The sequence below is a fragment of the Zootoca vivipara genome, chromosome 17 (genome assembly GCF_963506605.1).
Source record: "Zootoca vivipara chromosome 17, rZooViv1.1, whole genome shotgun sequence".
In the NCBI taxonomy this organism is placed as follows: Eukaryota; Metazoa; Chordata; class Lepidosauria; order Squamata; family Lacertidae; genus Zootoca; species Zootoca vivipara.
The window spans coordinates 12,709,513-12,737,086 of NC_083292.1; the positions used below are offsets into that span (position 1 = coordinate 12,709,513).

The following is a 27,574-nucleotide window of genomic DNA, read 5'->3' on the forward strand; positions in this document are numbered from 1 at the left end:
TGAACTGGATGGATGAATGGTTTGGCTAGGGGTAAGGCAACTTTCTCTGTTCCTACTAATCAGGTTCCCCTGTGCCTGTAATTGTTGACAGAAGAGCGCACAATGGATACGTCTTCTACATAAGAGCATGCTGGTTCAGACCCGTGGCCCATCTAGTCCAGCATCCTGTTCTCGCAGCAACCATCCAGGTGCTTGCGGAAAGCCCCAAAGCAGGACCTGAGTGTAACAGTGCTCTCCCTATGGAATGTAAGCATTGTAGCTGTCAAGTACAGTGGTACCTCGACTTACAAAAGACTCGACAACTGAATTTTTCAACTTACGAATTTTTCTGTTTTCAATGCATTCCTACGGGAAATTGCGTTTCAAATGGCGTTGTTCGACTTGCGAATTTTTCGACTTACGAAGGTGCCTTCGGAACGGATTCAATTCGTAAGTCGGGGCACCACTGTACAGCATTCCTTGTTTCCCTAGAGTGGACACACAGGGGGATATAAACCTAACCAGTAGAACTTCCTGTTATCATAGAATCATAGAGTTGGAAGAGACCACAAGGGCCATCCAGTCCAACCCCCTGCCAAGCAGGAAACACCATCAAAGCATTCTTGACATATGCCTGTCAAGCCTCTGCTTAAAGACCTCCAAAGAAGGAGACTCCACCACACTCCTACCGGCAAAGCGCCGGTAGAGTGCTTCTGTGCATGCGCACGCCGTGCAGATCACTTCTGCGCATGCGCGTGCCACGGAACCCGGAAGTAAACACATCCGGGGCCGCGGAGTACTCAAACTAAGAGTACTCAAACCGCAGCGGACGTAAACCGAGGTATGACTGTATATCCTCTACTACTATCCACAACATTCACACACTCCCCACTTGTGACTGGTGCTTAGCTTTCAGGTTGGGCGCCATTGTGGGACGGCAACAACACCAATCCAGGATCTGCTGGCCACACTGGAGGCGAGGGGTCCCGGTCCCCCCCCCCCGGTAAATCCTCTTTGACTTCGCCCGGAACCAGGAAGTGGACTGCAGTCTTCCTGTGCTATTGGCCAATGGCAGGCAGGCTGCAATGCAGGCTCTGCCCCAGGGGCTGATCGGGCCAAGCTGTCAGGCTTCACTCTGGTCCGCCCCATGGGTATTTAAACCAAGACCTAGTCCACCTCCTTGCCCAGTTTGTCGCAACTGGCATTCAGAAGCATACTTCCTGCAACAATGCAGGCAGAACGTAGCCACTATGTGTATGTGTTCTTTAGTCCTAAGGCAGCTAGTGAATGTGGGACAAAAATTGGTGTTACCTGCTCAAACAGTTCATTGATAAATATAAACATAGACTGAGTTTATCACATCCCACATCCAAATAATATCCCAGTCTGGTTCTTGAATAGGATCCCCAAGCATTCGCCTGTACCCTCTTAACCGGAAATTATTTTCACCTTGAGAACGAAAGGATATCAGCTGACCGTAATTATTCTTTGCTAACTACCCTTTGGAGGTCCTGTGCTTAACAATTAACCTGCCAAGCTTAATTATGGCTATCCTTTAATGTTCCACTTCTTAGACCAGCCCCAGCACCTGAAACTCTCAAGCTACTGACTGACTTTCGTTTTTAACTCTCAAAAAATGTCAGCCAGTCAGTCATACAAAGGCCACCAGATTTTACATCTCAAAAATCTTAGAATTTAATATTTTGCCCATATGGTGACTGTTGAGAGGCGATCTTAAGCAGGGTTATAAAGGAAAACAAGGATATCTTTAGGGTTCAATGAATTCTAAACCTCCCCCCCCCATACGCCTAGCGTTGAAAGAATTATGGAGATCGGAATGTGACATTATAGCTGCGGTTCCACGTTTGCCTGTATAAAACCAGGATAGAAGTGATATGGATATTCCACAACTGTTCTGTCCCGTGTTATCCCCTGGTACTTGAAGACTTGCATTTAGCCATCTATATATAGATATTTTTAATCTCGCCATGTAGTCATTTTTCTTTCAAGCCGAGGCATACCGTGCATCTTCCAGAGGCATCCTTGAACAACTTTCTCAGATAAATTTAGAAAGCATCCTTTGCCAACAATATTGGCATCATGGGTTGGATACCTGCGAAGGTTCACCTTCCAGTGGCGTGACCTTCTTTGGAGGTCTTTAAGCAGAGCCTTGACAGCCATATGTCAAGAATGCTTTGATGGTGTTTCCTGCTTGGCAGGGGGTTGGACTGGATGGCCCTTGTGGTCTCTTCCAACTCTATGATTCTATGACACTGCCAACCCCCCTCCATCCCTGGAGAGCCACTGCCAGTTAGTGTGGACCAATGGTGAGGAACCTGTGCTCCTCAAGGTGTTGCTGGACTACAGCTGTGTAGACAGTGCAAAGCTAGGTGGACCAACAGCCTTGACTCAGTGCAAGAAGGCTTCCTTTGATTCAAGGCACATGGGATGGGGAATCTCTGGTTCTCCAGATGATGTTGAACTCTAGCGCTCATCAGTCCCAGCAAGCATGGCCATCGGTCAGGGCTGATGGGAGTTTGGAGTTGCCATCCAGCAACATCTGGACGAGGGACACAGAGGTCCCCCACCTCTGTACAAGCCTACCTCATAGCAATCCGTCACAACTTAGGTTAGGCGGTTAGGCGTTGGAAATTTGCATAACAATTAGACGGGGAGGGGCAGGTTACGTCAGCAACTGCCCAAATTTGGAGAAGTAATTCCGTTAAAGGATTCCGGGGGCAGGGCTTGGTCCTGAGCCTGGAGATGCCAGGGCCGTAGGGCACGCCCCTTCGGTGGCCACAGGAGGAGTTCCGGTAGATGTACATCATTGAGCTCCTTACTGGTGGTTAACTTCTCACGGGCTCCAACACACGGGTTGGAGTCGGATATAGTCTGATAGGTTCCAACGCCTAAGCCAATTCCGCTCAACGTTCGTAATCAATAAAGTTGTGGCCTTAACCACCCAATTAAACTTATTTACCGCATCTTGTGTCTTTATTACACGGGAAGGAGGGACATTGCCACACAATGACTGCGGCGCTTCTTCCATATCCATGAAAGAGGGACGCACACAAAAAGTTCCCCGAAAGTGCCCTTAAGTGGTGGTGTGTGGATGGACGACGATTTCCTGCTACTTTACCTGGTCCAACACAAAAGCTTTTGAATTTATCTCCATCCTGTTTGCTGATTCCCAGCTATTCTATCTGCTGGAATTGGGCATCTTGCTTCCCCCCCCCTTACTTTGGAGATTCAGCTGACACCTCTGCTGAAAGGCAAGTTGTTTTTAAAGCTACGGAGCGGATTCTTGCGTGGATCCACCTTTGAAGGGGTGATGACAGTAGTGAATATACAGGAAGCCAGGTTAGACCTGACGAGGATGGCCTAAGATAGTCTATATTTAAAGAATGCAAGGAGGAAAAGCATCATCTCTCTATCTGCCGCGGGATGAATCATGGAATGTTCACAAATATTCAAGTGTGAGGTTAGCTAATTTGCTCACTTAAAATATTGAGGTCCTGTCTTTCTGCGTGGTAACGGGTCTTAAATACGGCGGTGGAGGGTGATTAATTTTTGTTATTGTGTTTGGTATTTTTTGCAAGAGTCTCAAAGCAACTTACAAAGATTTTAAACACATAAATGTTATCAAACAAACATAAAAACAATAACATATGTCATGCTAAAAGTGTTCACCCAGTGTTTGGGTGGCCTACTGTAAGAGAAAATTCACACACAACAAGGACTGTTATTATTTCTTTAATTAAAGGGCAATGGTGACTTGGGCTGCAATCCCATAACCATTTTCTGTCGGACATTTTCTTTTCACTCTGAATGCTTTTCTTCTTTTTCCTTTTTGGGATTTTAAATTCTCGAGGTTTCAAATTTTGGAGTTTGGATTTCAGTTTAAACTTTTCCATATTTTGCATATTTTGTTGTTGTCAGCTGCTTTGATACTTAGATGGTGAAAAGTGAGATATTATATTTTGAATAAATATAAATGAATAAATTGTGAATCCAAAACAGATACAGCTGCATACTTCTGTTTAAGGAAATGCTACCAGTTGAATTTTTCTTTCCCTCTGAAATTTTATGCCAGCTGAAATTTTCTTCAGAAAAGGGGACTGATTCTTATTCTTGAATCTTTTTAATAATGGGGGCTTCATGCATGAGGTTTTCCCCCAGCCCCAAGTTTGTACGATGATTGGTGCCTACCAGGGGTAGATGAGTCTTTATGTGTGTATGTATGTATGTATGTATATGTGTGTGTGTGTGTATGTGTGTGTGTGTGTGTGTATATATATGATGATTTTTTATTTCTTGTTTTTCCCATTTTAGTTTCAGTTTTCCACATTTTTACATCAGCAGTTTGCAATTTAGATGCATGGAGGAACGGACAAATTTGTCCATTTCAATTTCTCCTAGTTCCCCGCGTTTCTACCCTTAAATTCAATTCTCCACATTCCATCAGTTTGCAAGTTTCTTTTTTAAAGACACACTTGTCATGAAAATTCAGCAGCATGTTTGCACAAATTTCTCCTAATGTGCCGTTTTGCATGCAATTTTGCCTAACATAGAAATGCCATTTTCCCTAACGTAATAAATCTCTGTATGGTTCCCCCCACCACCATGAATTAATGCATTTTTTTTAAGGCTCGCTTTACTGTAATATATTTATTTTTGTCCACCTCACTCGACTGGAAAACCGCACTGCAAAATTTAGGAAGGTGGCCATTTCGAAAGACTGCTGGGTTTCAGTTCACATAGTATTTCAGAAAGTGAGGAAGGGGCTGGTCCACCTTTGGGGCACACCGAGTTGAATTTCTCCCCCCGACCCCAGTGGCCACGCAGGTGCCTTCTCTCTCTGACAGGCCTTCAATTAGCTCTTGGCCTCAGGTTATAAATTAAGCCAATAAAAGGGCCTGGAAAACACACAGAAACGGGGCCTTCCCCTCTCCATTCAGATTTAGTCAAGTGGCAAAAACCACTTCTGTGAGAAGCAGCTTGTTCTTCGCTGCCCTTACGAGAGGGGATTTGCCCTGCTGATGCACCCATATCACTGCCCGGGTCAATGGGGACATCTGTGAAGGTGGGTTGAGTCCTGGAGGTCATTCCAAGGTTGCTCGCTGGAGCAATGCTTTCTACCAGAGCCTGGATTTACAACCCAGAGAGTCGTCTCAGGAAACGCAGCCTAGTTCGAGCCCGAAATAGAATTTTATGTCACCGAGGTTAAGCAAGCAACGTTAGTTTTTTTTATTATAGGGGCCCGACCTACCGCAAATATCACGAGGAATAAATTTCACCCAACAGGCTCAAGCCGTATTTTATCACCTCGTGTTTTTAAACGTTTTTTTCTTTCTTTCTTTAAGCCACACACATCAAAAGTAGATCTCAGAGCTTACGAGCCGAGCAGAGAGACTCTCTGTAAAGTCAGTAGGTGGCCATGAAAATAATAATAATAATAATAATAATAATAATAATAATAATAAATTTATTATTTATACCCCGCCCATCTGGCTGGGTTTCCCCAGCCACTCAGGGCGGCTTCCAACAGAAATATTAAAATACACTAATTTCTTAAAGATTAAAAGCTGTAAGGTGGAAGTGACACCAGGGGTCATCTAGTCCAGCCCCGACTGTACAGGAATCCTAGCTAAAGCATCCCCAAAAGATGGCCATGCACCGAAGGAGCTTGCTTCGCTTACCGGCCACTGATGCTTAAGGAAGCCATTTTTGCCTGTGCTGGTTTTTCATGGGCCCTTGTTCCCAAGGTTGGGATTGATTTCAGCTGTTTTGAGGGGGGGGGGCTTAACTGGTGTTCCGTTGAGTCCTGACCCGATGTACTGTACATGGAGATCCCGCTTCTCTCAGATGATTCTCCTTTCCTCATGGGAGGTGTAGAGAACGCACCAGTCTAGAAGCTAGACAAAACCTTTGTAGCCCCTGCCCCCAGAAAAGAAACTCCTGGCTCGACTCAGATTCAAAAACTCCCGTAACGAAGCCATCTATTAGCTAAACCATACAAATGGCACCATCCACACACCCTCCATGTTCTGAGTGCACAAGCCAAGCTTTGCCAGAAGTTAAGTTTTTCTGTGTGGGCTTTGTACCTCAACTTGTTAAAACAAATTTATTTAAGTTTCTAGCCCTCATGGGAATTCTGGATCTGTGGTCCTCCAAGTATTGTTGGATTGCCATCCCATCATCTCTGATCCATTGACTGTGGTTGCTTGGGCTGATTAGAGGTGTGGCTCAGCAAAAACACATCGGCCACACTCAGTTTAGAAAACAGAGGGACCAAATTTGCAGGAGGCTGAGAAATTAAAAAGGAAGACTTGAGCAGGGTCTATCATGGTCAGGCCAGCTTCTACACAGTTATCTAAGTGTATTCCTTCACTCAGTCAAATGGAGCTGGGGATTATGGGACCAGGCCAATGCAGGGGGCATTTGGACACCCATCTTGGCAGCCTTTAAGGAACCCCTCAGTGTCTGGACATATTGCAGAGTGAATGAGGCAGCCATATTGGGCACAGGTGGCTTGGCGGATGTCCTTGCATTAATTTGCAAGGCTATTGACAATGTAGGTCTAGGATACCTCAAGAACTGCCTGGTGCCATGATCCTGACATTAAGGGTCTACCAACTGAGCTATTCCTTATACCCCTGTCCAGTCACTGAGATCTTAGTGGTCCCCCGTGACTTGGATACATTGTCTGCATCCATCAGGAGTTGTGCGTTCAATATTGTGGGCCCATTTTTATCAAACTCACTTCCAGTTGAAGCGTCCTCCCTGTCGTTCTTACCAGACTCTCCAAGTTTCCCTAATTTCCAGGGACTGTCCCAGATTTACAGAAGCCACCCCAGTTTCTGATTTAATCCTGGAATGTCCTGCTTTTCCTTAGGATGTCCCTATTTTCATTGGAGAAATGCTGGAGGGTATGGAGTTTTGTGACCCCTGAGCCAAGGAGATAAATAACAAGACCACCTTTAGAAGACATCTGAAGGCAGCCCTGTAAAGGGAAGTTTTAAAATGTTGAATGTTTTATTATGTTTTTATATGTGTTGGAAGCCACCCAGAGTGGCTTGGGCAACCCAGTCAGATGGGTGGGGAATAATAATAATAATAATAATAATAATAATAATAATAATAATAATAATGTAATAGAATAGGTAAAGGTAAAGGGGCCCCTGGCCATCAGATCCAGTCATGTCAGACTCTGGGGTTGCGGCGCTCATCTCACTCTATAGGCCGAGGGAGCCGGCGTTTGTCCGCAGACAGCTTCCGGGTCATGTGGCCAGCATGACAAAGCTGCTTCTGGCGAACCAGAGCAGCACACGGAAACGCCGTTTACCTACCCTCCAGAGCGGTCCCTATTTATCTACTTGCACTTTGATGTGCTTTCGAACTGCTAGGTGGGCAGGAGTAGGGACCGAGCAACGGGAGCTCACCCTGTTGCAGGGATTCGAACCTTCTGATCGGCAAGCCTGTGGTTTAACCCACAGCGCCACCTGGGTCCCAATAATAGAATAGGATGTCCCAATTTTCATCCAAGAAATGTTGGAGAGTATGTCTCACCATACCTCATAAGACCACCACCTCCTCCTCCTCCTCCTCCTCCTCCTGGTATTCCAGCAGGAATTTCAGCTGAATTCTGACGTAGTTGTAAGACTTTTTCAGTTTCATTGAATTAAGTTTCTGTATACTGCTTAAAAGCAATCGTAATTAAACAGTATATAAATGTCCTAAAGTTGCTCTGGATGAGGTCCCACGCTCCCAGAAGGAAGAGGTGCAAAGTTTGGGGGTGCTCCTGAATCCTGTTATGTCCCTGGAGACACAGGTGACCTCAAAAGCTAGGAGTGCCTTTTGGTAAGAGAGCTACCGTCCCTCCAGGATCTGGATAGCCTGGCCACAGTTGTCCAGGCACTGGTAACCTCATGGTTGGATTACTGCAACGTACTGTATGTGAGGCTACCCTTGGGGTTGGTCTGGAGGCTGCAGCTGAAGCAGAACATATTGGCTAGGCTGTTTGTGGGGGCAAACTACTGCCAGCATAGAACTCCCTGCTAGCAGGATTTGTTGTGGCTGCCAGTCTGCTCGTGAGTCAAGTTCAAGGCATTGGTGTTAACATATAAAGCCCTATGCAGCTCAGGACCAGGTTTCTTAAAAGGCCTTATTATCTCTTATGCAACCAGCAGATCACTGCCGTCTGCAGGAGAGTTTCTCCTGCAACTTCCAAAGATCTCAGGAATCTACTCCACATCAGCATGGATTAGGGTATTTAGTGTGGCTGCCCCTGTTCTGTGGAATGGCATTATTTATTAAGTTATAAAAATAAAAATAATTATATACAGTGGTATCTCGACTTACGAAGGCAATCCGTTCCGCGGCACTCTTCGGAAGTCGAATCCTTTGTAAGTCGAAGCGTCCATTTTGTGCATGCGCAAAGCGCGGTTTTGCACTTTGCGCATGCGCAGAACGCGCACGCCGCTTCTGAGCATGCGGAGAACGCACACGCGGCGAAAATACTTCCGGGTTAGCAGATTTCGGAAGTCGAAACCTTCGTAAGTCCAAGCGTCCATTTTGTGCATGCGCAAAGCGTGCACACTGCTTCTGAGCATGCGCAGAACGCACACGCGGCGAAAATACTTCCGGGTTAGCAGAAGTCGAAACCTTCGGAAGTCGAGGCATTCATAAGTCGAGGTACCACTGTACTGCTGATTCATTAAAAATATATATCAACAATCTAATGGGAGGAGAGATTAGAAAAGAAGATCAAACACTGTTTATGTATGCAACAACCGCGGCTAGGACTTTGTTAGCCCAAAAATGGAAATTACAGGAATTACCTACAATTGTGGAGTGGCAGACAAAAATGATGGACTATGCTGAACTTGCTAGATTGACATGCAAGATTCGTGACCAGGGGGAGACAAGGTTTCAAAAGGACTGGAGTAAATATGTGGACTATATGGATAAAAACTGTAGATCATTAAAAACTCTCGCAGGATTAAAATAAACCTTACGAATTGACCAATATGTCAAAAAAGGAACTGCAAAAAAGGGAATTAACAAGAAACCCGCATGAAGGGAGGGGGGGAAGTCATAGCTCGGCAGAGCAAGGTAAAAGATGTGAATATAAGATTTTGTATAAAAGATTGGTTTTGTTAATTTGTTGAATTTGGAAAATTGGAATAAAATGTATTTTATATATATATATATATATATATATATATATATATATATATATATATCAACAATCAAACCCTGTTTTTATTTATTTGAATTCTCTGGATTCCTGCTTTTATATGCTTTTATACTATTTCTACTGGTTTTGTGTTTTAATGACATTGCTTATTGTATTCATGTTGGACACCCCTTAGAGATTTTTTAAAATATTAAGCGATATATAAGTGGTTTAAAATAAATTAACAGCAACTGTACATAAAAACATACAACAAAAACCATGTAGAAAATGTTAAAATCAGAATTCAGATACTGCTGTGGAAAATTCTGTTCTTAATTGCCCTTATAAGCCTGATGAAAAATGGAAAAAATAAATAAATTGCCAAGCTTATAAATGTTGAAACAGAATCTCTGTTCCACTGTTCCGCAAGCCTAGGCCAATGACACTGAAGCCCCGGGTTCCTTGTTGTTGTCAAATGAGCCTTGCCAACCCACATCCCAAATGAGCCTCACATCCCTTTTGAGATACAGCAGGCGTCCACTCTCTGCTCTTTCCAGAAACAACCGAATGCATTTTTGTTCCAGCAGACCGTCCCAGCTGGATAAATAGGTATCTACCACAAGTGTCCATTTGCTGGGGTTTTAGTAATTTAAAAAATACCTTTATCTTATGCCTTAAGAAGGCGATTAATAAACCAATGGTGGTGATGGTGATGATGATGATGTTGATGATGATAATCGATAAAATCGCATAGCAGATGCTTCCAAATGAGGGTTAGGGTGCGATTCAGAAGTCAGGCAACAATGGGAGAGGCTTCAGAATCCCACCTCTCTGTGAACTTCCTCCTCCATTGATTGCAGCTTTGGCAGATCAATGTTTGCTTCTGAAGCTGAATGCGGGAGAGAGCCTTCGATTTAGGAATGAAAGAAAATGTTGAAAATAAAGGGGAAAGGGTGTGTTAGGAGAAGGAAGGCAGGAGGATGTGTTGCGCCCGAAGCTCCTTTTGTCTTGCCCAGACTCCCCTGAAAATGTGTGTTCAGTTTGCCTAGTTAATTACAAAAAAAAACAATACGAGGACCACCTGACTGTGATGGATAGTCTGATACACTAGATAGGTGCGTGCGACAAAAGAGTGTAATTACACAAGTGCTTCCACACTGGCCATCCAGCCAATTGTTTGGCAAAGGAAAAGACTGTTCATCCTTGCTTCCCCTAGCAGATAAGAACAGAATGCCCCATAGTCATGGGTAAACAAGAGAGCTCTTCCCTGGACATCACGAAGCAGCCAGCAGCCGTCGGCCTCGCCCATCACCGAAGATTCATTGGAGAGAGAAAACACAATGGGCTGGATGCAATGTACGCTCGGCCGACGACGGTCACCTTTTCTGAAGGGGCTGAATAGCCAATGGCGAGATAAAGATCGCTCCGGCAAGGGCCACACCAGGCCAGGTGGACAATGGCTAGGCTGAGGCCTCGTCCCCATCTGTCACGGGGAAACAAAGCAGTTGTCAGCCAGGACGGCTGCATCCTTCAGGCATGTCAGACGCCGGCCACGTTGCGTGAGACGAGTCGGTCACGGCCTGAGCAGACCTCAAGGAAGGTATACTTTCAGCAGGAGGAAGAACAGAACTTCCGGACTGAATGGAGAGCTGCACAGAGAGGTATTGTTTGGTTGTTTGGTTGTTTGTTTCCGGTACTTCACCTTTCCACTTAAACCTCCCAAGTTGGCTTACAGCTACAATAAAGCAAACCTTCCTAACAGCAACCTTTTAACATCTGGGGGGGGGGGAACATGGGCCTAGGCCACCAATACATTGGAGCACTATGATGCCACTTTGAACAGCCATGGCTTCCCCCAAAGCATCCTGGGAAGTGTAGTTTGTGAAAGGTGCTGAAGAGTCCTTAAGAGACCCTTAGTCCCCTCACAGTCCCAGAGTTCTCTGTGAAGAGGGACTGGTGGTTAAACCACTCTGGGAACTAGATTCAGGTAGGTAGCCATGTTGTTCTGACGCAGTTGAAATAAATAAATAAAAATTTTAAAAAATGTCCAGTAGCACCTTAGAGACCAATTAAGTTTGTTCTGGGTATAAGCTTTCGTGTGCATGCACACTTCTTCAGATACACTCTGGGAACTGTAGATCGGGGGGGGGGGGAGAATAAAAGTTCCTAACAATTATCAGCACCCTTCACAAACTACAACTCCCAGGCCCAGTGGCGGGGCTGGTGCCCGTTCTGGGGGCATTTTGGGGCAGGGCGCGCCTCCCAGAGGGGCGTGGCACACATTCCGGGGGTGGGGCAAGCCTCCGGGAGGGCCGTGGCGCACGTTCTGGGGCGGGGCGCACGTTTTGGGGGCGGGGTGGGTGCCCGCGATGGCACCCCTTGGAGCCCGCTGCTCAGGGCGGCCCGCCCCTACTGCCCCTATCTTCCTACGCCCCTACCCAGGCCGTTGGGGAAGCCATGACATTTACAGTGGTATCATAGTGCTTTTAATGTATGGCGCAAATGTGGCTCTAGTTCAAACAGGAACGACTATTGTACGATTAGGACAAATCTTTCAACTTTTCTCCAATGAAAATAGAAACATCCCGTTCCGTAATGATAATTTTACTATTTATACCCCACACATCTTACTAGGTTGCCCCAGGAACTCTGGGGTAAGCATTTTAAAAAAAACCTTCCCTATACAGAATTGCCTTCAGATGGCTCAGGGTTGGATAACTCCATACCCTCCAACATTTCTCCAATGAAAATAGGGACATCCTAAGGAATGGGATTAAATCAGAAACCGGGACAGCTTCTCTAAATCAGGGACGTCCCTGGAAAATAGGGACACTTGGAGGGTCTGTAAGGACAGTACATTCCTTGCATGGAAAAAAAGAATGCAAGTTCAATCATTAGCAGATTAGGGTGGCAAAAACTCCCGCCTAAAACTCTGAAGAGCAGCAGCTAGCCAGAGTGTACAGTCCTGACCTATGTGGACCAACAGTCTGACCTCTATAAGGCAACTTCCTCTGTTCCATCCTAACCATAGTTTCCCAGACATTTTTTTCCTTGATTTCCACCCAGACACTGCTTCCGAGTGCAATGTTCCGGGTATGACCGGGAAATTCTAGATGTATAGCAACCCTATCCCAATGCACAGGACTTGAGTCTGAACCATCACCCCTCCGCAGATCAACATGCACAAGGGGAAGAGATTTGGGAGAGGACCTTAGCCGAGTAGTAGGCCATCAGCCTTGCATGCAGAAGGTCCCAGGTTCAATCCCTGGCATCTCTAGGTATGGGAAGGTGAGACCTCCTGGAGAACTACTTCCAGTCAATGTAGGCAACACTGAGCTTTGATGGGCCAATGATTTCATTCTATATCATGCAGATTCCTCTGTTCCTAAAGTTTCCATTCTTGGTCAGGAAGAAACATTGGCCTAAACAGGCAGCCCTGTTTAGGGAAGCTTTTAATGTTTGATGGATTTCTGTATTTTAGTATTTTGTTGGAAGCCACCCAGAGTGGCTGGGGGAACCCGGGCAGATGGGCGGGGTATAAATAATAAATTGTTGTTGTTGTTGTTGTTGTTGTTGTTGTTGTTGCATGCAAATTTAGCAAACTGGTAGTTTCTTCTCAAGTCAGTCTATCAAGCTGGGGCCATAGCAAAGAACTGCTGTGCTGCAGCAGCCTGGGAGGGTGAGCTACAAATCAAGAAGTCCTCAGTTCGAATCTTATCTGACATCCTGAGATGCTCAGCCACTGAGCTAAATCTCTACCGTTAGGAGGATTGCACTGTACAAGGTAAAGGGACCCCTGACCATTAGGTCCAGTCGTGACCGACTCTGGGGTTGCGCGCCCATCTCGCATTATTGGCCGAGGGAGCCGGCGTACAGCTTCCAGGTCATGTGGCCAGCATGACAAAGCCCCTTCTGGCAAACCAGAGCAGCACATGGAAACGCCGTTTACCTTCCCGCTGTAGCGGTTCCTATTTATCTACTTGCATTTTGACGTGCTTTCGAACTGCTAGGTTGGCAGGAGCTGGGACCGAGCAACGGGAGCTCACCCCGTCACAGGGATTCGAACCGCCGACCTTCTGATCGGCAAGCCCTAGGCTCAGTGGTTTAACCACAGCGCCACCTGGGTCCCTGAGTACAAAAGTTAAATATCCCTTAATTATTATCAATAAGTTTTCAGCAGCGTAACCACTGTCAATTTGAGGCCTACTGCAGCTAGGGTTGACCCAGCCCCAATTTAAATGGGCTGGCCCTCCATTTCGAACCCAAATGGGGATAGACATCTTTGATCTAGGGCCCCTCTCACCGTAACATGGGCTTAGAACTGGATTGGGACCTTTTTGGGAGCGTGTGCCCACCAATGCAAATTCCCCTCCACATCTGTGCCTCAGAGTGTTGCCCCCAATGCAAGTCAGGGTCAATCCGTTGAAATTAATGGACGCGACTCGCTTAGGCTCATTAATTTCAGGGGATCTATTCTGAATAGAACTTGGCTGAATGCAAACCAGAATTAATTTTTTGGACCCGTACTATGTAAACAGGATTTCACCCCCCTCCCCACCCCTTTCCCCATCTTCCCTCGGCTCGCTCTCTAGACGATGAGATTTTTCTTTTCTGTGTCACGTTTGGTGACTTTTTGCTTATTTTTCTCCAGTCGGGAAAGATGCCATGAAGCAGGAGCTGGGCCCGTCCACCCATTAATCAAATGCAGCAAGTACTCTACAGGGAGGCACAAAACCTCTGTGTGTTTTCTCCCATATTTCTGAAGCAAGGTCAGCAGGAGGCCGGGGCGGGGGGCACAGGCCTGGCCCAGAGAACCCCCAGTTAGATTCACATTTTATTCAGAGGCCTATTCATCAAAGTCAGGGGTGGCGAGAAGTGGCACCAGCAGAGAAAAATGGCTGGGTGACCAAGATACAGAGAGAGAGAGAGAGAGAGAGAGAGAGAGAGAGAGAGAGAGAGAGAGAGAGAGAGAGAGAGAGAGAAAGAATATTTTCCTTCTTCTTCTTCTTCGTCTTCATCTTCTTCTGTTTAGATACAGTGGTACCTCGGTTTACAAACACAATTGGTTCCGGAAGTCTGTACTTAACCTGAAGCGTACTTAACCTGAAGCGAACTTTCCCATTGAAAGTAATGGCAAATGGATTAACCTGTTCCAGAGGGGTCCGCAGAGTACTCAACCTGAAGCGTACTTAACCCGAGGTATGTGTGTAATTGGTTCCGGAAGTCCATACTTAACCTGAAGCGAACTTTCCCATTGAAAGTAATGGAAAGTGGATTAATCCATTCCAGACAGGTCCGCAGAGTACTTAAACTGAAAATACTCAAACCGAGGCGTACTTAAACCAAGGTATGACTGTACAAAAACACACATAGATTATTTATCTTCTTCTTTTATTTCTTCCTTCCTTCCTTCCTTCCTTCCTTCCTTCCTTCCTTCCTTCCTTCCTTCCTTCTCATTCTCATTCTCCTGTTTGAGTTGAACTTGTCCCAATTTGAGCCAACCTTCCAGCACATCACTGCCCAAACCATTCCTTTTCCATGCCTTTGTCTGTTCACTGGGTAGATGAAAGAAAGGGGACTCCTTCACACCAGGCATAGCTCAACTATGGAATTTTCTCACCCCAAGAAGTAGTGGTGGCCCAACTTGGATGGCTATAAAAGAGGCTTGGACAAATTCCTGGCCAAGTAGGTCTGCTTCAACTGTTTGAGGCACGATGTCCCTGAATGTCCATTGCAACTGGAGGAGGGAAGAGCTATTGTTGCACTTAGGTCCTGCTCCTGCGCTTCCTGCAAGGACAACTGGTTGGCCACTGGGAGAACGGAATTCTGGACTAGAAAGGCCTTTGGCCTGATCCAGCAGCCTCTTCATATCTTCCAGTGTTGGACACCTCCAAAGCAGACCTGGTGGGGGAGCAAGGGCAAGGGCAAAGAAAAATGTGGTTCCTCGTATCAATGTACTGTCAAGACCAACATTTATAGTGGTAGATTTTCCTAAGAAAATTCCTGAGAATTCTGGATTCCAGTTGCCAGGACTGGTGGGTAGGAGAGCGCTATTATGCTCACGTTCTGCTTATGGTCTTCCCATAGGCTTCTGGTTGACCGCCGTGAGACCAGGGACTCGCCTATAAAGCTGCAAATAAAATGATTTTAGTGCAATATACAATGGGACACTAGATGCCAATGGCGAGCCTTATGGAAAAGCCAATGTATTTTTAAAAAATGCTTTTAGAAAAAGCATTTTCAAAGTGGTTTTTATATTCTACCTAGGGTTCACATCTCACCTTCAGCCAGTCACTATCTCTTACTTCACAGGGTGGTTGTGAGCAGCATAGCTGCCAAGTACCCCGTATTTCCCAGGAAACCCCCGTTTTTCCTTACTGTTTCCTGGAGGTCTCCCGTTCCAGCTCCTCTCCTGTTAATTTCCCTTATTTTGGTTCCTGTCGGTGGCCATTTTTCTGGTGCCGCATGTCCAGAAGTATTGCGTAGACGCAACTTCCGGTGTCGCTTTGCCCATCTATGGGCACTGAAAATGACTGACGCCGACACCGGAAATTGCGTCTACGCACTTCTGGACATGTGTAGACGTGACTTCCGGCGCCAGCACCGGCCATTTTTGGTGCCCATAGATGGGCAAAGCGACACCGGAAGTTGCGTCTATGCAACTTCCATTGTCGCACAGCTGTCGATCACGGATTTCTCCGCGAATGACTTGGCAGGTATGTGTGAGCAGTGCTATTTTTCTAGAAAAAGAGGTGCCAGAACACACCATGAACCCTTGTTCTCTTAGAATGGCAAGAGTGCCCCCCTGAGAGGTGCCACAGCTGAGCTCCTGTGAGCTCCAGCTTGGGGGGGGGAGCCCTGGTTTTAAGAATAAAATGGAAAGTGGGAGTGAGAGTCGCCACTCTGAGCTACTTGGAGGAATAGTGGGACATAAATGGAACAGTGCATCAAGAAAGAAAATTTTCTTAGCTTATTTTTTGCAGTGTGGATATGCCCTTAGAATGGAAAGATTTTATGCAAGGAGGAGCTGTATCCAGGGAGGTTTGCAATGTCAGGGGTAGAGTCCCACAGCATTGTTACCAAATGATGTTACCAGTCACTTTGGTTTGGTTAAAGTGAAGTGATCGGTAACATCATTTGGTGCTGCACCAACCAAAGTGCTGCTCCAACAAATACAAAATAACCCCTCTGCAGCACCACAAATCCAACTCAATTGGAAAATGCCGATCACTTCTCCTACCTAGGCAGTTATCTTTCCACAAGGGCCAACATTGATGCCGAAATCCAACATCGCCTGAGCTCTGCGAGTGCGGCTTTCTCCCGATTGAAATGCAGAGTGTTTGAGGACCGGGACATTCGCAGGGAAACCAAAATGCTTGTTTACAAAGCTATTGTACTACCAACCTTACTCTATGCTTGTGAAACATGGACCACTTATAAACGCCATTTCCAACTCCTCGAAAGATTCCATCAGCGGTATCTCCGAAAAATTTTACGCATCACTTGGGAAGACCAGCGAACTAATATCAGTGTACTGGAAGAAGCAAAGATCACCAGTGTTGAAGCAATGATTCTTCAACATCAACTTCGTTGGATTGGTCATGTTGTGCAGATGCCTGATGATTGTCTTCCAAAGCAACTACTCTGTTCCGAACTTAAAAATGGAAAGCGTAATGCTGGTGGTCAACAAAAGAGGCTTAAAGACTGTCTCAAGGCAAATCTAAAAAAATGTAGTATAAACACTGATAACTGGGAAACACTGGTCTGTGAGCACTCCAGTTTGAGAACAGCCTTTACCAAAGGTGTCGTGGGCTTTGAAGACACTCGAACTCAGGACACAAGGGAGAAACATGCTAAGAGGAAGGCACGCTTGGCAATTCCACACCAGAAACCAATGTCCCCACTGTGGAAGGACGTGTAGATCCAGAATTGGCCTCCATAGTCACTTATGGACTCATTGTTAAAAACGTGTTTATGGAAGACAATCTTACTCAGCTACAAGTGAAAGAAGAAGAAGAAGAAGAAGAAGAAGAAGAAGAAGAAGAAGAAGAAGAAGAAGAAGAAGAAGAAGAAGAAGAAGAAGACCGGTCACAGACACGTAGCATTGAGACAGAAAAGGTAGTTCACTCTGCCAGAGTGTTGTAATTACCCCTGCTATTGAAATATTGGGGATTTTTCTAAAAGCCTATTATAAAATAATACCAGCGCCCAGTTACTGTGGGTTTATCTCATCCATCAATGGAATGCAGAAGTTTTGCAATTCATCTCCTCTGTTTGTAGGGGAGGAGGGAGGTGGAATTTTAGACAGCTGATAATAAAATATATAAAATTGCCGTGAGAAAAATACAAAATAAGCCTGGGTAAAGTCCCTTCATTTCACTGACCAAGGTTTTTTTTTTTGTTTGTTTGTTTTTTTGTACAAAGAGGATTGTGGCGTTTCATATAAGGGGGCCATTGTCCTGGAAATAAAATCTCCATTTCACCTTTCTTCTCTGGCCACGATCAATAGGAGGAAATTAAAGTCCTGTCCTGGGAAGAAGCAGAAAGCTAGCTTACTACCAGAGCGATGAAAGATCAGGTAATCATAATACAGGAAAGGGAAGCACAGGTGAGGTTTGGGCGCCATCTCTTGAACACTGAGAGGCAGTGCTGCTAAGAAGGCCCACACGAAAGCTTTTCAAAAGGCAATGTGCAGAACACCATATGGAAGTAAAACATCAGATAAACTGAACAGAGAAAGTTAGCCCATGGGAGTTTAGCTTAGTTTTACTCCATAAATTCTTATGTGAGAATCTATCATGGCCATAGGTGGTGGTAGAAGCATGCCATCAGCTTTATAAAAGTAAAGAACCCTTGGATGGTTAAGTCCTGTGAAAGGTGACTATGGGGTTGCAGTGCTCATCTCGCTTTCAGGCCGAGGGAGCCGGCGTTTGTCCACAGACAGCTTTCCAAGTCATGTGGCCAGCAGACCTAAACCGCTTCTGGTGCAACAAAATACAGCGACAGAAACCAGAGCTCATGGAAACACAATTTACCTTCCCGCCACAGCAGTACCTATTTATCCACTTGCACTGGCGTGCTTTCGAACTGCTAGGTTGGCAGGAGCGGAGACAGAGCAATGGGAGCTCACTCCGTTGCAGGGATTCGAACTGCCGACCCTCCAATCGGCAAGCCCAAGAGGCTCAGTGGTTTTAGACCACAGCGCCACCGGTGTCCCTAACAAGCTTTATAGCACGGTTACAGTTAGGGCAATCTGTGGCCCTCCAGACATATCATAGAATCATAGCATTGGAAGGGATCCCAAGGGTCATCTAATCCAACCCCTTGTAATGCAGGAATATGCAGTTAGAATCATAGAATCGTAGAGTTGGAAGAGACCACGAGGGCCATCCAGTCCAACCCCCTGCCAAGCAGGAAACACCATCAAAGCATTCTTGACATATGCCTGTCAAGCCTCTGCTTAAAGACCTCCAAAGAAGGAGACTCCACCACACTTCTTGGCAGCAAATTCCACTGCCGAACAGCTCTTACTGTCAGGAAGTTCTTCCTAATGTTTAGGTGGAATCTTCTTTCTTGTAGTTTGAATCCATTGCTCCGTGTCCGCTTCTCTGGAGCAGCAGAAAACAACCTTTCTCCCTCCTCCATATGACATCCTTTCATATATTTGAACATGGCTATCATATCACCCCTTAACCTTCTCTTCTCCAGGCTAAACATACCCAGCTCCCTAAGCCGTTCCTCATAAGGCATCGTTTCCAGGCCTTTGACCAGTTATCTCATGTGGAGATCGAACCTGCAACCATGGCGCTTTTAGCACCACGCTCTAACCAACTCTAATTTCAATTATAGCCAAGTGATGGCTGGGGGTAATGGGAGCTGGAGTCCAATATTTTGAAGGCCATGGGTTTCTCCTTGATACTTCAGGAGAAGGGTCGTAGCTCAGTGGCTGCACGCAGAAAATCCCAGGGCCCTGGCAACTATAAATACACATCTTCAGGCGCCAGGCGAAAACATTCCTCTTCAACCATGACTTTGGCCAATTAGCATCCCATACCCTTTTTAATGTGTTTGTGTTTAATGCTCTTGTTTGTGTTGTTTTGTTATTTGAAGTCATTTTGCATCTTTCCCTTCCATTGAGGAAAACCTTCCTCCTTCCTAGCTTGGCACATTCAAGATTCCAAGTCGCCCTCGGCGCCCTTACCAACCCCTCATTCATAAGAGCGTAAGTAGCCGCCCTCAGCGACATGCTAATGAACTGCGCCATGACCCTAGAGCGGTTTGTAAGTCCTGGCAGGGCAGGCAGAGCCATAAATCTATGGCAACACACTTCTCCACTCATCTCTGGGCCTCCATGAGCCATGCAGCTTCTTCGTCTGTCATGCTCACTCGGCTGCATCTGGGTGGGCAGGAAAGGCTGCTGATTTGAAAAGTACTAATTCACTCACTCTGGTAGCTGTGATTTATTCTTTTATTTTGTAATGGGCATAGGATGAGGGATTCACAACAGATGGGTGCAGTGATTATTATTCTTTAAAACAACCTTGGTATTTTGTTATTATCTTTAACTTTTCTCCTAAACGTCAACATTTCACAGCGCAAAACAGTGTCATTTGTGATGCCCCCCCCCTCCCAGACCCCATCGTCATTTCAATAATTACTAATGGAGCTTGTCCCCTGGCCCACCCCCCTGCCCACCCCAATCCCACATCGCCGGAGGCTCCACAAGGTCAGCTATATTTGTTTTAAAACTATGGACTTATCAGCTTGTTTATGCAGGTTTCTTAGGCCTTAAACCAAAAGCTTGGATTAGTGACAGTGATATATATATATATCTTTAGGAGAAGAGCAAATTGGCTTTAAAAAGGGCCACTCTGTTCTTGGCCATTGTTTGTTAGTGGCCCACTTGCTCCAAAAGGGGGCAAACCCTTTTATTGATTGAAAATCTGCCTTTGGCTCCCTATCACAGGATCGTCTTCGGAGCAAATTTGAATAGCACTCCATCGACAGAGGCCTATACTTTTGATCCAATCACGGTACCATAACACATTAGTAAAGGTCCGCTGAATTAACCAAGGACATCTCACTGACAGAAGGATATGTTCTTGCTCCCGTCTTATTTCACCTATATTTGACAGACCTTCCCCGTACCATCTCAGCCACCTAAGACTGGGCTCACTAAAGTCTTTATTCTCCTTTGTGTTGATGACACTGTTATCTCATGCGAAGCTGGGTCAATTTTTTTCATATTAAAAAAACCTGAATATTGCGTACTTTTGTTTTTAAAACTGCTGAAACAAAGCCATATCATCCACATGAGGACTTCTGCTCATACCTGCCAAGTTCCTACTGGGGGAAAATAGGGATCGGACCGGAAGTAGCAGACCGGAAGTAGCGCTGCCGCCATTTTGGAACTGGGCGGAGCATGCTCAGAAGCGACTTTTGATGCTGCTCTGCCCAGTTCCAAAATGGTCGTCGCACCAGAAGTCGCGCTGCAGCCATTTTGGAACTGGGCAGAGCAGCATCAAAAGTCGCTTCTGAGCATGCTCCGCCCAGTTCCAAAATGACCGCCACGCCAGAATAAACCGGGGGGAAACAAAAAAATCCATTTTTTCAGCTGGGAACAGCTGGAGAAACGGGGGGTTCCCGGGGAATACGGGAGACTTGGCAGCTATGCTTCTGCTGAGATCCCCCCCCCAACTCTTCTCCCACACATCCAACCCATTGATCAGTCTGCACCCTTTCGGGAACGAATCGACCACGTATCTCCTCGTTCGTCAAACTCGGTGACCGTTCGCCTGGCTTCCTTGACTATCCTTCGAATTCTACGCAGGTAGACGATGACCAGGAGAAGCAGAACTGCTTGCACGAGGAGGAAGATGAAAAGGCACATCTGAGAGATGAGTGCCACACCACAGTACCAATACTGACAGGTGGAAAGGATCTCATCCTCCGACAAATAGCTGATGATCCTGCCTTGAAGATGGGAGGGGGATAAGCATAGGACGTTCCTGTAAAAGCTCCGGTTCTGCTGCCACTGGAGCCAGGAGCGCAGGTAGAGGATATGACAGTCACATTCCCAGGGGTTTGCCCACAGGTGTACCACCTGGAGGTCTTTCAGGTTGTCAAAGAGCCCGTTGGGGATGGAGGTGAGATTATTAGAGTTGAGGTAGAGCTTGGTGGTCGAGGGAGGGAAGGAGGTGGGGAGGTTGTTGTCCATAAGATCTTTTGCCGTGCAGTCAATGAGAGTGGACGCACACAGGCAGGGTTCAGGGCAGGTTGGAGTGACGAGAGGGAAGAAGGCAAGGAGAAGGATGAGCCGGAGGAAAATCATATTCCACCCTGAAAGACGCAAGAGTTGCCAGTTAGACCAAAGCACTACCCTCACACATAGCGGGTCAATCACTCAAGGGAATGGAAGGACAAGGTCCACATTGCAGGCTGTCTAAATCAGGGAAACAGTGGAGCTCAAGATGTTGCTGGACCCCAACCCCGATCACCTCTGACTCTTGGCCAGTGAGGCTGATGGGAGTTGGAGTCGCAACAGTATTGGGGGGAGAGCACTGTCCCCTCCATCTCTGGTATGAACTTAAGAGTAGAAAAATGGGAAACTGAGAGAAATAAGAATTGACAAAATCAGTGTGACCCCCGGCTGCTTGTCATCTTAATTTGACCAAAGGCACTTCCTTTATTTTTCATAGTAACACAAGCAGCCATTTGTGACAACAGGGTGTAGGGACTCGGCTATACAGCTGCAAATCTAACGTTTTGAGTGAGTTTTAAGTGCATTGTGGCGCTAGATGGCGACGGTGAGCTAATGGCAAAATCAATATATAATTTAAAACTTTTTTAAAAGCATTTTCGCAGCTTTTATATGTACAGGTATGTGTCTAGATTCAGCCTAGGTGGGGGGGAAATGGCGTGATCCACCCAAAATGTACAGGGCCCAGAAAATCCTGCCAACACCCCATAGCTCTGGCAGCCAAAGCCTGTTTTCCTCCCTCTGAAAAGCATCCTAAATTTGCATCTTTAAAAGTAAATCAGCAAATGCAAAACGCAGGCACATTATATGCAAACTTGTGCCCCAAGTCTTTTAACTCTCTAGTGATGCCCCTGTACATTGGTCATTCTACTATTTTATAAAATTCAGTTTCCCAGTACCCTTTTTCTTTTCTTGATAGTATTTGGTGCTGCCAACCAAACTGCCTTATACTGAGTCAGACCATTGGTCTATCTAGCGCAGCACTGCCTACTCTGACTGGCAGCAGCTCTCCTGGATTTGAGGCAGGAATCACTCCCAGACCCAGCTGGAGGTGCCAGGGAATGAACCTGAGACCTTCTGCATGCAAAGCAGGTGCTGTACCACTGAGCTATGCCCCTTCCTCTTAAAAAAAAAAACCAGTCCTAAATTAAGATACAAGGCTGTATTAAATAGAAGCATAGAAGGCTACAATATACCAATCACAACATTGGTCCAGCTAGCTCAGTATTGTCTACACCAGGCATCCCCAAACTTTGGCCCTCCAGATGTTTTGGACCACAATTCCCATCATCCCTGACCAGTGGTCCTGTTAGCTAGGGATCATGGGAGTTGTAGGTCAAAACATCTGGTGGGCTGCAGTTTGGGGATGCCTGGTCTACACTGACTGGCAGTGTCTCTCCAGGATTTCCCTACTGCTACCTTGAGGCACCAGGAATTGAACCTAGGACCTTCTGCATCCAAAGCAGATGTTCTGCCACCGAACTAAAGTCCTTCCCTTTACTTGACTCAAAGGAAGACTCCTTCAGATGGTTTCTAGGTTGCTTCTCTGTTAACGGAATGGGAGGAGGACTTTGTCCATTTCCTCCCTCCATTTACACTCGCTGCGCCACTCCCAAAGCTTGCCCAAGGCCCAGGAGCACATTTTCAGCAGGGAGCTTCCATGAGCAGAACTTCCCCTCCGCAGGGAAGGAATGAGGATGAACCAGAGGTCACATATTTTGGGAGGAATACTTTTAAATCTACCAACACAAGAGAGAGATTTGGGGGGGGGGGAGAATGAGAAGCAGGAGGTTAGTGTAAGAAGAGCTGTTCAAAAAGCCCATACAAAGGAATCGCAGCCCGTTTAAAGAGTTTTCCGTAACTCAAAACCTTGTGTATTCTTTCATCAGCTGACACACCGGTCGGGGGAGAGAGACAGAAAGTATCCCATTGCTTATTCTTTCATCTGTTGCTTCTATGGGACCAGAAAAGTTGGCTCCATATCAGACAGAGCGCTGGCAACAGGCAGATCTCTTAGAAGCTCTTTGATACCCAGCGCTGGGTGAGTTTTTAAGACATCGCTTTGAGACAGAAGTCCTAGCTCAGTGGCAGAGCATCCCAGGTCCAATCCCCAGCGTCTCCAAGTCAGGTTAGAAAAGATCTGTGCCTGAAGCCTTGCAGAACTGTGGCCAGACAATGGAGAGATAGATGAGCCAATGGTCTGATTTGAAAGAATGCAGCACCCATATCTCTAGAGCAGTGGTTCTCAGGGGGTGAGATGCGCCACAGTGGTGTGGCAGGAGAGGATGGCAAATGTGGTGGTGCAGTTCAGTATAGGGACGCGGGTGGCACTGTGGTCTAAACCACCGAGCCTCTTGGGCTTGCCGATCGGAAGGACGGCGGTTCAAACCCCCGCGACAGGGTGAGCTCCTGCTGCTCTGTCCCAGCTCCTGTCAACCTAGCAATTCAGGAGCACACCAGTGCAAGTAGATAAATAAGTACCACTGCGGCGGGAAGGGAAATGGTGTTTCCATGTTCTGCTTTCCATCACGGTGTTCCGCTGCACCAGAAGCTGGCCACATGACATGCAAAGCTGTCTGTGGACAAATGGTGGTTCCCTCAGCCTGAAAGTGAGATGAGTGCCACCCTCCATAGTCACTTTTGACTGGACTTAACCATCCAGGGGTCCTTTACCTTACCTTAAAGGTAAAGGGACCCCTGAACATTAGGTCCAGTCGTGACCGACTCTGGGATTTCGGCACTCATCTCGCGTTATTGGCCGAGGGAACCGGTGTACAGCTTCCAGGTCATGTGGCCAGCATGACAAAGCCGCTTCTGGCAAACCAGAGCAGCACACAGAAACGCCATTTACCTTCCCGCCAGAGGAAGGTAAAAAATGTAAAAACCTATTTATCTACTTGCACTTCTGACGTGCTTTCGAACTGCTAGGGTGGCAGGAGCTGGGACCAAGCAACGGGAGCTCACCCCGTCACGGGAATTCAAACTGCCAACCTTCTGATCGGCAATCCCTAGGCTCAGTGGTTTAACCCACAGCGCCACCCACGTCCCGTACCTTATCTTACCGAGTCACGTACCTTACCTTAGCTTTTACCTATTGTGTTTTAGCAAACAGCCGTTACACTAATAAAAATAAAAATAACAAGAATACTGCTACTAATAGTGGTTTACATTCCTACTCCCAACCTTTAGAGGATAAATCATTTCCCATACCCCCTTTAAATCTTGTTACATGAATTTGCAGAGCCTTAGTAAGAATTTTGGATGTTTTAAACTAAGGATAGATGGGACACGGGTGGCGCTGTGGTCTAAGCCACTGAGCCTAGGGCTTGCCGATCGGAAGGTTGGCGGTTTGAATCCCCGCGACGGAGATTTAGCTCTGTCCCAGCTCCTGCCAACCTAGCAGTTCGAAAGCACGTCAAAGTGCAAGTAGATAAATAGGTACTGCTCTGGCGGGAAAGTAAATGGCATTTCTGCGCGCTGCTCTGGTTTCGCCAGAAGTGGCTTAGTCATCCTGGCTACATGACCCGGAAAAACTGTCTGTGGACAAACACCAGCTCCCTCAGCCGGTAAAGCAAGATGAGTGCCGCAACCCCAGAGTCGTTCATGACTGGACTTAACGGTCAGGGCTCCTTTACCTTTTGAAGGATAGATAACCTCTCTACATCAGTAACACCTTAGAGACCAACTAAGTTTGTCATTGGTATGAGCTTTCGTGTGCATGCACAGTTCTTCAGATGCATGCACACAAAAGCTCATACCAATGACAAACTTAGTTGGTCTCTAAGGTGCTACTGGAAGGATTTTTTTTATTTTGCTTCAACTATGGCATACCGACACGGCTACCTATCTGTATCTTCTCTACAACAGACAACAGAAAACAGGTCTTTGCAAGAGATGGCCTCCCCTTCCACGATCTTAGCAATGGGTGGATGTAGTTACGTCAAAGATTATAAAAAGGGCATTCAAGGAGTACATGAGTTATGTCTTCTACTCACAGAGCTGCAGCCACAAACTCTGTTCTCCTTAGAAACTCATTTATGTTGATCCATCCAATCTGCTAATGGAATGACATTTAGTCTTGCCTGCATAAAGGCTGCCCTCATTTTAACATTTGGTAAATCTACCAGGTACCTTGGCAGGGATAAATACAACAGAATAAAGGAAGCATACAACTTAATAGATTGACATGTCTCAATCTCAGCAGCTTGTGATTGCACCTTGGTGTGGTGGTAGGATTCAAGGACAATCAAAGATTTAAACATTTCAGTGTAGTATAGTATTGACTTTTTTAAATTTGCAGGATATGGATAGATATCTTTTCCAAATCAAGCACTGCTAGGAGCTGTTTCTTTCTGTTTTCCAGTGCATTTCTTATCAATAAAAGTATTGCGTGTGGCGCAAGCAGATTTTTAATTGGAAAGTGTGGCCCAGAGGGAAAAGTTTGAGAACCACTGCTCTAGAGTAGGTACATATTATCATTATATATTAAATTTATACCCCACCCTTCCCCCCCAAAGGAGCCCAAGGTGGAAAATACGGTAACTCTTGAGACTGCGATATCCTTAGGGGAATTGCAAAGATACACCAAATGATCCAAGAGACGTCCTTGAGAATTCCTTGCAGTCACTGAAGATGTTGGAGCATAGCTCAGTCCTTGCTCATGCAAAAGCAGGTGAAGACTCAAGTTTAGGAAACACTGCTCTGGACAAACAACCTGACCTGGCCCAGGACAGTTTCCTATGTAACTGTGGGGGAAATGGTTTTAGACTTACCACTCTCAGATCACTCCTCTGCAGAATGAGAACCAGAGCTGAATGCTGGCCAGCTGTGTGAGAAGTAGTAAGTGCATGGCTGAGCAATCCTGATAAATCCACTGCCTGCACCAGAAAGATAAGGGGAAGCCTGTTCCTAACACGTCATTCCACTGAGATCCCGGAAGCTTGTCCTTGCAAGCAGACGCTTCTTCCCTGCTGACTGAAATACTTGTTTTTTGCATCAGGCTCAAAAATGGAATTGCACTCAGGAGCACTCCCGGTTGTGGCAGAATGGTAAATAAGTAAACCATTCTGCAATAGTTCACTAGCAAGGATTCAGAAATAATTTCCCATGTGCCTGTAAGGAAGGGAGGTGGTAGAGCATCTGCTTTGCATGCAGGAGGTCCGGGGGAATGTATTTTAATGTATTTTTAATATTTTGTTGGAAGCTGCCCAGAGGTAGCTGGGGAAACCAGCCAGATGGGTGGGAAAGAAAGAAAGAAAGAAAGAAAGAAAGAAAGAAAGAAAGAAAGAAAGAAAGAAAGAAAGAAAGAAAGAAAGAAAGAAAGAAAGAAAGAAAGAAAGAAAGAAAGAAAGAGGTTCAAACCACAGTACCTTCAGTTAGGGTTGGGAAGAACCCCAGTCTGAAACCCTAGAGAATCCTGGGAAGCTTAGCTTTTTCAGGATGCTGAGAATTGTTAAGAGGCCTCTATTCCCCTCACAGAGTTACAATTCCCAAAGTTCCCTGGAAAGAGGGATTGATTATTATAGCACTCTGGGAATTGTAGCTCTGTAAGGGGAATAGTATGGGACACGGGCATAGCTGCCAAGTTATCCCTTTTTTACAGGGATTTTCCCTTATGCTGAATAGGCTTCCTCGCGAGAAAAGGGAAAACTTGGCAGCTATGGACACGGGTGGTGCTGTGGGTTAAACCACTGAGCCTAGGGCTTGCCGATCAGAAGGTCGGCGGTTCAAATCCCCGCAGCGGGGTGAGCTCCCGTTGCTCGGTCCCTGCTCCTGCCAATCTAGCAGTTCGAAAGCACGTCAAAGTGCAAGTACCGTGTTTCTCATATTATAAGACACGTTTTATATTTATTTTTTCCACAAAAAAACACACTATGGCTTATTTTCAAGGGATGTCTTATTTTTTTCCTCTTCCTCCTGCCGCGGCCGGCATTGCTGCTGCGCCTATCACTATGTCTTATTTTCGGGGTATGGCTTATATTCCTTGAATGCTTAAAAATCCTGCTATGGCTTATTTTATGGGTATGTCTTAAAATATGAGAAACAGGGTAGATAAATAGGTACCGCTCCGGTGGGAAGGTAAACGCCGTTTCCGTGTGCTGCTCTGGTTTGCCAGAAGTGGCTTAGTCATGCTGGCCACATAACCTGGAAGCTGTCTG

The 27,574-nt window shown here is 46.1% G+C and overlaps 1 protein-coding gene across 1 annotated transcript; it reads right to left on the minus strand.

Annotated features, from left to right (window-relative positions):
* Positions 1-20,728: 20,728 nt before the first annotated feature.
* Positions 20,729-26,574, minus strand: GP1BB (glycoprotein Ib platelet subunit beta). Its single transcript, XM_035098474.2, has 2 exons — positions 26,189-26,574; positions 20,729-21,496 (listed from the first exon to the last, which is right to left on the minus strand). Exon 2 carries the CDS (start codon positions 21,486-21,488, stop codon positions 20,883-20,885), a length of 606 nt encoding a protein of 201 aa, XP_034954365.2. The 5' UTR covers positions 21,489-21,496; positions 26,189-26,574; the 3' UTR covers positions 20,729-20,882.
* Positions 26,575-27,574: the final 1,000 nt, after the last annotated feature.